The sequence below is a fragment of the Schistocerca cancellata genome, chromosome 6 (genome assembly GCF_023864275.1).
Source record: "Schistocerca cancellata isolate TAMUIC-IGC-003103 chromosome 6, iqSchCanc2.1, whole genome shotgun sequence".
Classification (NCBI taxonomy): Eukaryota; Metazoa; Arthropoda; class Insecta; order Orthoptera; family Acrididae; genus Schistocerca; species Schistocerca cancellata.
The window spans coordinates 487,878,483-487,891,428 of NC_064631.1; the positions used below are offsets into that span (position 1 = coordinate 487,878,483).

Here is a 12,946-nt window from a genome sequence, read left to right on the forward strand (position 1 = left end):
ATATATGCCATACTGGGCATATTTTACCTTCTTTGTTACAGAATGAATTGAAATAAAATATCAATATCTTTCATTTACAAACCAGTTGTCATTTTCAGCTTTATTTTTAGAAAATCAGTCTTCTATCGTTTTATATTTGCAGTTATTTCCTGATTATTACCAACACTATCTGACTGGAAAGATACAATTTTACGTTCTGTTTTCATAAAGTTATAAGGCAGTTTATTTATGAGTTATACCAAAATGTAACAGGACATGACATGACACTGCTACATTATTCATTTTTTAATTATTAGAATAACAAACAACACAACAGGAGTTAAAACATATTTTGCCAAGGAAAACAAAGTCCAGAGCTTATATTTTTTTCTCAAAATGTATTACTGAATGTAGATACATGTATGAGTAAAGGTACACACATGAATCCATATCCATGTTATACTCACTACAAATTTCTCTGAATTTGGTTTTCCACACACCAACAATATTTTTGTGGACAATAGCTCATAGAAGTTGGCATTACCCACTTACATTACTATATATTGTACATTAATTTTATGCATAGTAATTACATAATTGTTGGATTTAATGAAGTAAAGGAATGTATTGCAGATTTTGCAACAGCAATGTAGACACCAGTGTAACAAATATGATTTTTTAATGTGATGTTTAGTATCCCACAGACCAAATGAATATAAGTGTCATACACAAATCCAAATAGTAACAACAGTTATAGGAAATGAAGGTAGTGATTCCTCCATGGCTACTCCCATGGAGGAGAAATAATAAACTTAGATTGTGGAATGTTATTTCCTTTCCATTCTCTCAGCTGTCATTCTCAAATATCTTACTATAACTACATTTTCAGTAAAGCTCTAGACTACATTTATCCAAAACCTTTATTCTCTTATGAACATAGGTGCATGTAAGTGACACCCCCCCCCCCCCCGCCCCCCTCAAATCCCCCATCGCACCACACACCCACTGCGCTGGCACTTTCAAAAACTTGTTGCAACTTTCTTACTGATGGCAAATATAACATAACTGGATGCACTCTATGTGACAATATTGCTATTAGTTGAGCAGGTATCTGCATTTCTTTTATGGATTGATTATTTCTAAGAACGCCTTTGGTACTTTTCCTTTCTGATTGCCTCTCTCTCCCATGAAATAATCTGTTTCATCAACAGAAATTTCACAAATGGTGATCACCTGAAAACAGAAAAACAAACATTTTGACAGTGTAATTGATGGTCATGGTTGGGGCAGTACAAAACAGTAGTAGTTTTTATCACCAAACATCATTGCCAATAGGTTGACACACTAAGTTTTGTACTTGAACTGTTAATTTGCACAACAACTTAAGTCTACATTTCCAAGGTTTTGAGTTATGGGCACAGCAATGTTCGAATACCCAATTCACATTGCTTAATACCAAAATGACTTTAGTCTGTAACTTCTCTACATTATTTACAGTAACAGAACATTCGTGTTTACCAGCAAAACAGCCTTAGTCCAGGACTTAAGCTGGTAAAAGGTCCATATTACATTTGTTTGTGTGGTAGACCTGTGATACATATTCTGAAAACAAAAATGCCATCTAATAGCAGTGCTTTATGTATTGGTTTTATTAGAAATGAAGAAAATAATGACCAAATGAGGAGGAAAGGACTTAAAAGGGGTGCAGAATACAAGACAGCTACAATAAAAATGTGAAACAAATACTAACAAAGAGATAGAGGGGCTGGCCAGTACTTACCTCAGCCCAGTACAGCCGATAGATACACATGTATCTATCGGCTGTACTGAGCTGAGGTAAGTACTGGCCAGCCCCTCTATCTCTTTGTTAGTATTTGTTTCACATCTTTATATGAGATTTTCCATTAATCATTTAAACAATAAAAATGTGCTAAGATTAAAGGTTTGGAGCATGTAAATCATATGGGGTAGATTCACCTACACAAACATGACCTGCTTGCGGATAATCTATTTGGATTTAATTTTGTTTCACAATGTTGTTGTACACAGTGTTCCTGTACACATCACTGCAGCTTATCGCAACTGGTAATGACATTAATAATGCAGACTCTTGTTTATAAACCACTGTAATGCAGGAAATAATGTTTCAATTTGATTTCTGAAACTTCATTGTTAGAAGCAGTTAATTAGATGAAACATTTTGAAATTAAGAATGAACAAGATATGTTCTTACAGGGACAAATTGTAAAAATTGCCATAAAAAGATGAAGAGGAAAGGAAGATGAGCCTGGTACTAGGGCAGCTATATTCAAGTATTATGTTAAAGATTCAGACATGCGCATAGCAGTATGTAAGAAAGCCTTCCCCAGTGTTTATTGTGTTACCAAATCCAGCATAACGAGATTGTGTAAGTTGCCACTTAGCGGAAAGTCTCCTAAAGACCAGCGTAGAAAACACAAACCAGGAAACACAAAAGAGGCCGATATACCTCATGCTCGTATTGCGTCATTTCTAACTAAACAAACCCTGTAAGGAAACACAGATGTTTTCTACGTAAACAGTGAACTAACTGTAAAAATAACACATGAAATGTTTCTTGTCAAATATCTTGATAGCAATGTGTTTTAACACTATTATTACAGATATTTCAATAACCATTTCCTTTTGAGATTTGTTAGGCCCAGTGCAGACACATCCATTAAGTGTGAAGAACTGAATGTTTAAGTGAACAGAAATGCACTTAATGATCAATCCTAATGTGTTGTTGCAGCAGAACTCATAGTTCACAAATGTCGCAGCAAAAAGTACTACAAAACACTGGAAGATGCACCCAAGTTATGCACTGAGAGAGAGGATTTTCCTTGCTGTAACATTTGACTGCATGCAAAATGTTTGCTTGCCTAAAATACCACTTCAGAACATGTATTATTATTGTCAACTGACAGTTCCACTTTTCTCTGGGCATAACATGAAAACTAACTAATCTACCAAGAGGCAAGCTAACAAAAGTCCAAATAAGGTATGCAGTTTTCTCCTCCACTGTTTCAATACCTGTGTCTCATCTAGTATTGAAGAACACTTGTTGTTTTGTGATGGCTGTCCAGGCCAGTATAAGACCACCACTCTCATCAGGTTTTTAGTGGTTTTAAGTGCTCACAGGCATTTTTTGAACATCAGACTTCTCTTCCCTATCAGAGGACACTCCTTTCTGCCAAATGATTGGGACTTCGCAGTAGTGAAAAGATAACTTGAGGTGTGCGGACAGACTACACAGCGAAGGACATGTGTGAATACATAGTCAGATCTAGCGCTAAAAGAAAATAATTCTACATATTTTCATCCTTGGGCCAGGATGTAAACGTATCCAAGAATTATCACACAGACATGCTTATCCAAACGGTGTGCGTCCAATCAACAAAAATAAAATTAAAGATATATGCAAAATGCTCAAGTACATTCCAGACTGCAATGAATCCAAAGTATTTTATGAGAAAATTGCAGCTTGGCAAACAAAGACAAATGAGTAAATTTGCAATTTTGCTTTGGAAGTTGTCCTGTATGTTTATTTCCCTGGGTGATTTACTGTTCTACGCAGTCTGAATGTTTTTCAATACAGAAAACACAATTGTATGTTTTTATATGTCAGAATTTTATTACATAACAAACACAACTGAAGTTAATTTGAAAAACGACTTAAGCTGTTCTTTTTTAAAGCAAAATTAGAACATGAAGGGAGTACAAGATCATGCTTTTGTAATGACAGTCTTATGTAATTTCGATGTGTGTAGCATATCACGCAATAATCTAGTGCAATATTCACTTCAGTAAGATAGTAAATGTTTTTTTGTTTTTTCTGAAAATGTACTTCTAGGAATGTAGTCATTTTGCAAATTCACAATTCACTTGCATATCATCAAAAGCATTCAGACAGCCCTACGTAATGCAGAATTGACTACTAGATGTCACAAGAGGTGGATCCGCCACTATAAAAGGAGGCAGGGAGTATTGCATTGTCAGTAGAAAAGCAGAAAGACCAGAACGGTTGGCCAGGAGAAATCAGTGACTTTGAACGTGGACTAGTCATTGGTGTCACCATTGTAACAAATCCATCAGCAACATTTCAACCCATCTAAGTTGACTGTTGCTCATGTGACTGTGAGGCAATGGTTTGTGCACAAAATATCCTTGAAATGGACTGGCTTGTCCAGGGTTCTGATCTCAACAAAATGTAACACATTTTGAATCAGTTAATGTTTAAAACACTGACTTTACTCCAGAACCCTGCATTCGACCTTCTTTGGTTTCAGCTCTTTAGGAAGAAAAGGCTGTAATTCCTCTAAAAAACATTTGTACACCTCACTGAAAGCACCCCCAGCAGAGGAAGTATCCCCAGCAGAAAAATCATTACAAAAGCGAAGAGTGGACACGTACTATACTACGGACCACTAATGGGTATACAGTTTTTTTTTATCAGATTTTGGGTGTGTGAGTACGTACGTACACACACACACACACACACACACACACAAAAAGCTCTTTCTTCTCCTGCCACCTCTGTAACCATTTTCTTCTCCCCCCTCTCTCCGACCATGTTTTCCTTCCCCCTCTCCGTCCATCTTCTCCTTCCCCCTCTCCGTCCATCTCCTCCTCCCCCATCTCTATCTCCTCCTTCCTCTTCCTTTTCTACCTGTCCATTACCCATCTGCATCTTCCACTTGCCTCATGAACCTCCCATTCCTAGCCCATCTCTCTGTACATGGACCCCCGCTCTCTCTCTGCCCATCTCCTCCTTTCCCTGCTCTCTGTTCATCCACTCCATTCCCCCCCCCCCCCCCCCCTCTACCCTCTATCCATTCCTTCTGCAACCCCCCTCTGTCCCACCTTCTCCTCTTATGCCATCTCTGTCCATCACTTCCTCCTCTTCTTGCTGCTCTTCACCTTCTCTCCCCTTTCTACATCCATCTCACGCTTCCAATGCTCATCTGTTACTGAAGTGTGAGTATAACTCCATCCGAACAGGCCTCCGAAGGCCAATGGTACCAACTGACCGCCTTGTCATCCTCAGCCCACAGACATCACTAGATGCAAATATGGAGGGGCATGTGGTCAGCACACTGCTCTCCTGGCCATATGTCAGTTTACGAGACCGGAGACACTACATCTCAATCAAATAGCTCCTCAGTTTGTCTCATAAAGACTGAGTGCACCCCGCTTGCCAACAGCGCTCGGCAGACTGGATAGTCATCCATTCAAGTGCTAGCCCAGCCTGGCAGCACGTAACTTAGATGATCCGACGGAAACCGATGTTACAACTGCAACAAGACCATTGGCGAAGTATGTGTATGCACACAATAATTCAATTTTCTTGCAACAGTGGTGATAAGATTTTGTTTTACTCTATAATTCTGTAAAGACGTGGGCAGACTCCTGAATGTATCAGTGAACCCCCCCACCACCACCACCACCACCACCACCCAAGCAGAAAAACTACACTCACAAAAAACAAGGTTGAAGACAATATTGACTGAGTATGTTGCACCAACAGCTTCTTTGACAAGGGATTTAAGACTCCAACTAGAACACTAAATTCACCCACACCTCTTTTTTTTCCTACCCCAATTGGCAGCATGAAATTGTCATTTATTTGGTGAAAAACAACTCAATATTGCACCATTTACCTTATTGGCCGGGTCTGTCAATTCTCAACTATTTCTTCCTCCCAAACTAAAAATGCATCCCAGTAGTTTAAAATCTGATGCAAATTATGTGATTCAGATGGTTGTGCTGACAAAGACTTGACAGTTAATATATTGTTTTAAATTTTTTTTGTTTTTTTCCTGAAGCTATGGAGTTATAAAAACTCATCTGCACAAAGTATTGAATCAAAAGTATCTTATTTTGATTAAATAGTCCTTTTAATTTAAAATGTGTGTCTAACACAGAAAGGAGTGAGGTATTTGGTCATAAAAAGTTTCAGCACTCTATCCAGTGATGTAACAAATTCAACAGATATTTTTTTTAAAAGAAACCAAATCATATCTGTTCGAGCACTCTCCTACACCAAAGAAGAACTTCTGAATGCGTAAAAAAATCATTTATATGGTCAACATGCCATTACCATATTTTATGGACCATAAGATGCACATTAATTCTTAAGCAGTTTTAAAAAATAGCATTTTCACCAGTTTTACTATAATATTGCAAAGCCATGCCTAAAAAAAGAATTTTTTTAGTTCATAAAACCTAACTGACCTTTCAAATTTCTAAAAATCATCATCTGAACTCTCTTCTTGTTCTTCTTACTCTTCATCATCACTGATGTTGTCTCCATATATAAAATGGTCTTCACTGCCACCAAGAGCATTACTTATGCTGCTTTTCTTGGAAGATTTAACAATAATGTCTTCTTTCACTATAGACCATGACTGTTTTATCCACTGACACACTTGTTTGATTGCAAACTGTTTAAAGCTCCCTTTGGCACAAATTCGAGTTTCATTACTCTCTCATATACACTTTAAATGGTTTATTTATCGAGACATTAAGAGATTGCAATTGTGAATAGGTCCTCCCGGTATAACAGCAAGCTGTGTATTTCCATGTCTCAGCTTCTCTTCACACAATTTTTCAAATTACTTCTAAACTGATCTAGCACAAGAAGAGAACTCTTGTTCAGTAAAGCACCTTTCCTTCTCTCTCACATTCTGTCAATCCACAATTTCATAACAGACCCATCCATCCAAACCTTGTCATGTATGAGAACACCACCACCTTGTGGTATTTCAGAAGGTTTTGGCATTGTAACTTTCTGATAGATTAAAACTGTGTGCCGGACAGAGACTCGAACTCATGACCTTTGTCTTCCGTGGGCAAGTGCTCTACACATCTGAGCTACCCAAGCACGACTCACAACCTGTCCTCACAGCTTCAATTCTGCCAGTACCTCATCTCCTACCTTCCAAACTTCACAGAAGCTCTTCTGCGAACCTTGCAGAACTAGCACTCCTGGAAGAAACGATATTGCAGAGACATGGCTTAGCGACAGCCTGGGGGATGTCTCCAGAATGAGATTTTCACTCTGCAGCGGAGTGTGCGCTGATATGAAACTTCCTGGCAGATTGAAACTGTGTGCCAGACCGAGACTCGAACTCGCAAACTTCGCCTTTCGCAGGCAAGTGCTCCACCATTTGAACTACCCAAGCATGATGCATAACCCATCCTCACAGCTTCAATTCTGCCAGTACCTTGTTTCCTACCTTCCAAACTTCACAGAAGCTCTTCTGTGAACCTTGCAGAACTAGCACTCCTGGAAGAAAGGATACAGTGGAGACGTGGCTTAGCCACAGCCTGGGGGATGTTTCCTGAATGAGATTTTCACTCTGCAGCAGAGTGTGCGCTGATATGAAACTTCCTGGCAAAGGTCCCGAGTTTGTCTTGGTCCGGCACACAATTTTTTATCTGCTGGGTAGTTTCATATCAGTGCACACTCCGCTGCAGAGTTAAAATCTCATTCTGGTTTTGGCACTGTTTTGCACTTGAAAATGATCACTGCATTAAGTTTAGCATCAACACCACAACATGAAAGGACATCAGTGTAGTCCATTTTTTCACATCCACTTGTTTTCATAGTTACAGTTTTAGCAGCTTTCATAGCAACAGTTCTGTTATTTGGCATATCAAATGTCAGAGAAGTTTCATCTATATATGCTATTTAACTTTATCCCACATCCCCCCCCCCCCCCCCCCCGATATTGAATGCTGAAGTGATGGAAAGATGATATTTTCTCTTCATAATCTTGTGGAATTTTCTGAGACATTTTGCTTTTGGCTCACATGCTTAGTTCATGATGCTTCATAAACCTGTAGCACCAACTAACATCACCCTTGAAGTCTGTCAAGCTCCACTGGAGCGCTAGCTTACGAGCGGGTATTTGAATCATTTTTGTATTAATTCCAATGCTATTGTGACAATGACCTTGAATCCATTTCAATATGTCATCGTCTAGTTTTAGCCATTTTCCATCCCACCTGGTATTTGCACATTTAGTCTTCCTCAATTTTTCAGCTCTTCTTTACTTGCCTGCCAATTAAAAACGTGTTGTTGTTTTTTTTTTTTTTTTTTTTTTTTACGAAACTAGCTACTAACAAGTGTATTGTACTGTTACTGATAACACAAATCACTTTGAAGTTCATTGGCACCATAGACTGCAATGATGTATTATAGGCTATACAGTGTTCCGAGTTTGTGATGGTGGGGCATGAGGGAGACAGTGTTAGCAAGCTTGTGAATCCCCACAACTCATGTTCATTGCATGGGTGCACTGCTGCTGCCAGTTGAATCAAATGCTGCCACATAGAGAGAGGTTTCCCACTCCACTGAATATATGAGCATTCTTAGGACTGGCAGGAATTTATATCAAACACTGAACATTTTTATATTACTTTCAAGTATAAGATGCCCCTGAACTTTGGAGACAATTTTTCATAGAAAAAAGTGCGTCTTCTAGTCCATAAAATATGGTATATTTTTCACCAAGAAAGTATAGTATACTTCTAAAATGGACACTTCACAGTTTGGAAAATGACACTGAAATTCTGTAAGAGACAGCAAAGGTCTAGAAAGAGCAGTTGAATGTAACTGATAGTGTTTTGAAAAGAAGTAATAAGATGAACACCAACAACAAAATGAGGGAAATGAAATGTTGAATTAAATCTAGTGGCGCAGGAGAACTTATTATGTAATGAGACATTAAAAGTAGTAGGTGAGTTTTGTTATTTGGACAACAAAATAAGTGATGATGGTCAACGATATAAAATGCGGACTAGCAACAACATGAAAAGCATTTCTGAAAAAGAGAAATTTGTAAACACGACATGCAAATGTCTGAAAATTTTTCTGAGGGTATTTGTCTAGCTTGTAGCTTTATATGGAACCGAAATGTGAACAATAAACAGTTCAGACATGAAGATAATACAAGAGTTTGAATTTAGGTATTGTAGAAGAATGCTGAAAAACAGATGTGTAGATCAAATAAGTATCTGAAGGTATAGAATCGAAGTGAAGAGAAAAGAAATTGACGGCAGAAATGCATCCAGAGATATATAGGAATCAATCAGGTTGGGAATGGAGAGAAGTGTGGTCAGGTAAGACTAAAGAGGAAGACCAAGGTTTGACTACAATAAGCGGCTTCAAATGGATGTAAGCTGCAATGGGTATGCAGAGATGAAGAGCCTCGCACCTGATAGATTATCACAGAGAAGATCATCTAAACAATATTCAGAATAAAGATGACAACAACGACAGTAAATTGTGGCCATACTGGCACCGTTTGGGAACTGTGAGTGTGTGAAATAATAATTTTTTAAAATTATCTATTGGTGTCATACAATAAGTATAAATAACAACAACAATGTGGGTTATTTGTAATATTTGACACCTGAAAATTCTAATTAAGTTAATTTATTTACAATAAATTATCACTGTAAGAGATATTCTTTTGATGAAAATTGGAATTATTTTCTGTAGAATAATTATTTTGGAAAAAGCAACACTGAAAAGGATACACGCAATTTTAAGAAGCGTAATGCTACAAATAAGAAACATGATAATCTACAAATTATTACCGGACTTTTTGAGGATTCAGAATTGTTTTGACTACATATGCTACATCTGTCTGCCTCTAAAGACATAGTATGGAATAAAAGACGACCTGGGTATGTACCTTGACAATTTAAGGTAAACCTATTTGTATGCAGGTCTACGAAGCATCAGCAGTAGTTCCTTGAGAATCACAATGAACGATTCAGCAGCCAGCACCATCACAGACAAACTGAGTGAATGACATGACAATGAAACATGCATACTACGGATTCTGTGGTACCTGCCATTCTTTGAAGAGCGTTTGCTCATTCCCCATCTCATGGGCCCAGTATTGCGCTAACTGAAATAACATCCCTGAGGGTAGCTGTTCAGATTTTCCTCAGTGCACAGCAGTTAAGAGAGCACATTGTATTTGATGGGACCAAAATTATCAAAACTGGCATTTACCTGCTATGTCACTCAACACTGGAAGCTGCCGTGTAGTAATCATATGATAGCGTCATAATTTTGCTGTAGGACAGGCTGAAATAAAACTCATCTGAAAACACTGTATTCTGCTGCCCAACATGTCAGGAAGGCCACTACCACTGATGTGTCAACTATGGTATACAGTTTTTGTGCTTTGGTTGGTTTGTGGGATTAAAGGGACCAGACTGCTACGGTCATCGGTCCCTTTTTCCAAAATGTCAAACACCCACACAGAAGGAAACCGGACAAAGGATGTGGCAACAGACGACATAGGACAAGAAAGACTTAGACAGAGATCAGAGAAAAAGGATTAAAATCACACAGAATGTGACAGTGGTTGGCCGACCATAGAGACAAAAAAGGAAAAGCCAACCACCAAGAAACACATTAAAAACTCAGTCTAAAACCGTAGGCCAAAGGCCAGACTCAACACAAAAAAGACAAACACTTAGATTAAGTGATAAAAGCCCCCTGCCCGAATAAAACGCAAAACGAAGCCTGTCATGGCAGTGTCATCTGTTAAAAGGGCAGGGAGCATATAAGGCAGCACCAATGTCTGCCTGAGCACAGCTAAAAGTGGACAGGCCAACAAAATGTGGACCACTGTCAAAGCTGCCCCACAGCGACGTAGAGGCAGGTTCTCGCGGCTCAGTAAATATCTGTGCGTCAGCCGGGTGTGGCCAATGCGAAGCCGACAAAGGACAATAGAGTCCCTGCGAGTGGCTCGCATGGATGACTGCCATACAGTCGTCGTCTCCTTGATAGCACAGAGTTTATTGGGTGTGGTCAGATCGTGCCATTCAGCGTCCCAAAGCGCGAAGACTTTGCGGCATAGGACTGCTCGCAAATCAGTCTCTGGGAGGCCAATGTCCAGAGTTGTTTCACTGGTGGCCTGTTTGGCCAGGCGGTCAACAAGTTCATTGCCTGGGGTCCACACAAAGAACACAGACCGACCGCAATGGGCAAGAGTATGGAGGGACTCCTGGACAGCCATCACCAGACGAGAGTGAGGGAAGCACTGGTCGATAGCTCGTAAACTGCTCAGGGAGTCGCTACAGATAACGAAGGACTCACCTGAGCAGGAGCGGGTATACTCTAGGGCAGGAAAGATGGAGACCAGCTCAGCAGTCAGCAGTGAAAATGCTGCAGCCAGCCGGCAATGAACGTTGTTCGTAGTGGTCCCCTAGAGTGAGAGCATAATCGACACGACCAGCAACCATTGAACCGTCAGTGTAAACAATGCCAGAACCCTGATATGTGGCAAGGATGGAAAGAAAGCAGCGGCGGAAGGCCTCTGGAGGGACTGAGTCCTTCGGGCCCTGTGCCAATTCGAGCCAAAGGCATGAGAGGGGCACACACCATGGGGGTGTACGCAGAGGGGCCCGGAAAGGAGGGGGAAGAGGGAAGACCCCAAGCCCGGAGAGAAGCTCTCTGGCGCAGACCGCGATCGTACAACCCGACCGGGGCCGATGTTCTGGGAGATGGACGACCAACTGAAGGAACAGGAGATGATAATTAGGATGCCCGGGCAAGCTACAAACATGCGTAGCATAAGTGGCCAGTAAACGTTGGTGCCATAACCGCAGTGGACACCTGCCTCCACAAGTATGCTGTCCACAGGGCTGGTCCAGAAAGCACCAGTGGCAAGTCGGATCCCACTGTTAAGGATTGGGTCCAGCACCCTCAACGCATATGGGGATGCTGAACCATAAGCCAGGCTCCCGTAATCCAGACGGGACTGGATTAATGCCTGGTAGAGCCGTAAGAGGATAGATCGGTTGGCGCCCCAGCTGGTGTGGCTCAAACATCGCAGAACATTAAGATGCTGCCAACACATCTGTTTAAGCTGCCGAATATGTGGGAGCCAAGTCAACTGGGCATCAAAAACCACACCCAAAAACCGATGTGTCTCCACCACAGCAAGAAGTTCGCCGGCAAGATAAAGCCGTGGCTCAGGGTGAACTGTTCATCGCCGGCAGAAATGCATAACGCAGGTCTTGGCAGCTGAAAACTGGAAGCCATGTGCTACAGCCCAAGACTGCGCCTTGTGGATAGTGCCCTGTAGCTGACGTTCAGCAGCTGCAATGCCAATGGAGCTATAGTGGAGGTAGAAGTTGTCAGCATACAAGGAAGCTGAGACAGACGTTGCCACCGCCAGAGCGAGCCCGTTAATTGCAATTAGAAACAGGCAGGCACGTAGAACTGATCCCTGTGGTACCCCGTTCTCCTGAACTCGGGAGGCCTTCCACACGTCGAAAAGGAAAGCGACGAGGTGCTGACGGCAGGCAAAGGCCGTACAGATGGCTGACTCCAGGTTCACCAGATTGTCGGCGGCAGAGCAGCCTTTACGGAACTCACCCTGAGACTCGAGTACCCAACTCAACTGCCGGCTCACCATGCGTTCGACAACTTGCAAAGAACATTGGTGAGGCTAATGGGGCGGTAGCTGTCCACCTCCAATGAGTTCTTGACGGGTTTCAAAAGGGGGATAACAATCCTTTCCTGCCATTGCGACGGAAACTCACCCTGGACACAGATACGGTTGTAAAGTTTGAGGAGGCATTGCTGGCAGTCCACTGCGAGGTGTTTCAGCATCTGACAGTGGATGCGATCTGGTCTGGGAGCTGTATCAGGGCAAGCGGCTAGGGCACTGTGGAATTCCCACTCACTGAATGGAACATTGTAGGATTCAGGATGGCGGGTGAGAAATGAAAGGCTCCAACATTCCAACCGCTCTTTAATGCAGTGGAAGACCATTGGGTAATTCACAGAAGCGGAACTGAGAGCAAAATGGTCTGCTAAGTGGTTTGCAATTACATCAGAGTCAGTACAAACTGCTCCATTCAGTGAGAGGGCATGGACGCTGACAGGGGTCTGATAGCCATAGAGGTGCCTAAT

The 12,946-nt window shown here is 41.1% G+C and overlaps 1 protein-coding gene across 2 annotated transcripts in view; it reads right to left on the reverse strand.

The window, feature by feature from the left end:
* Nucleotides 1-969: 969 nt before the first annotated feature.
* The window catches only part of LOC126191306 (endophilin-B1), a 224,580-nt gene continuing 212,603 nt past the window's right edge, over nt 970-12,946 (reverse strand). For both annotated transcript variants that reach the window (XM_049932133.1, XM_049932134.1), the window contains one exon: nt 970-1,212. In XM_049932133.1, coding sequence (XP_049788090.1) covers nt 1,102-1,212 — 111 coding nt within the window. In that variant the 3' untranslated portion in view covers nt 970-1,101. The remainder of the gene's footprint in view (nt 1,213-12,946) is intronic.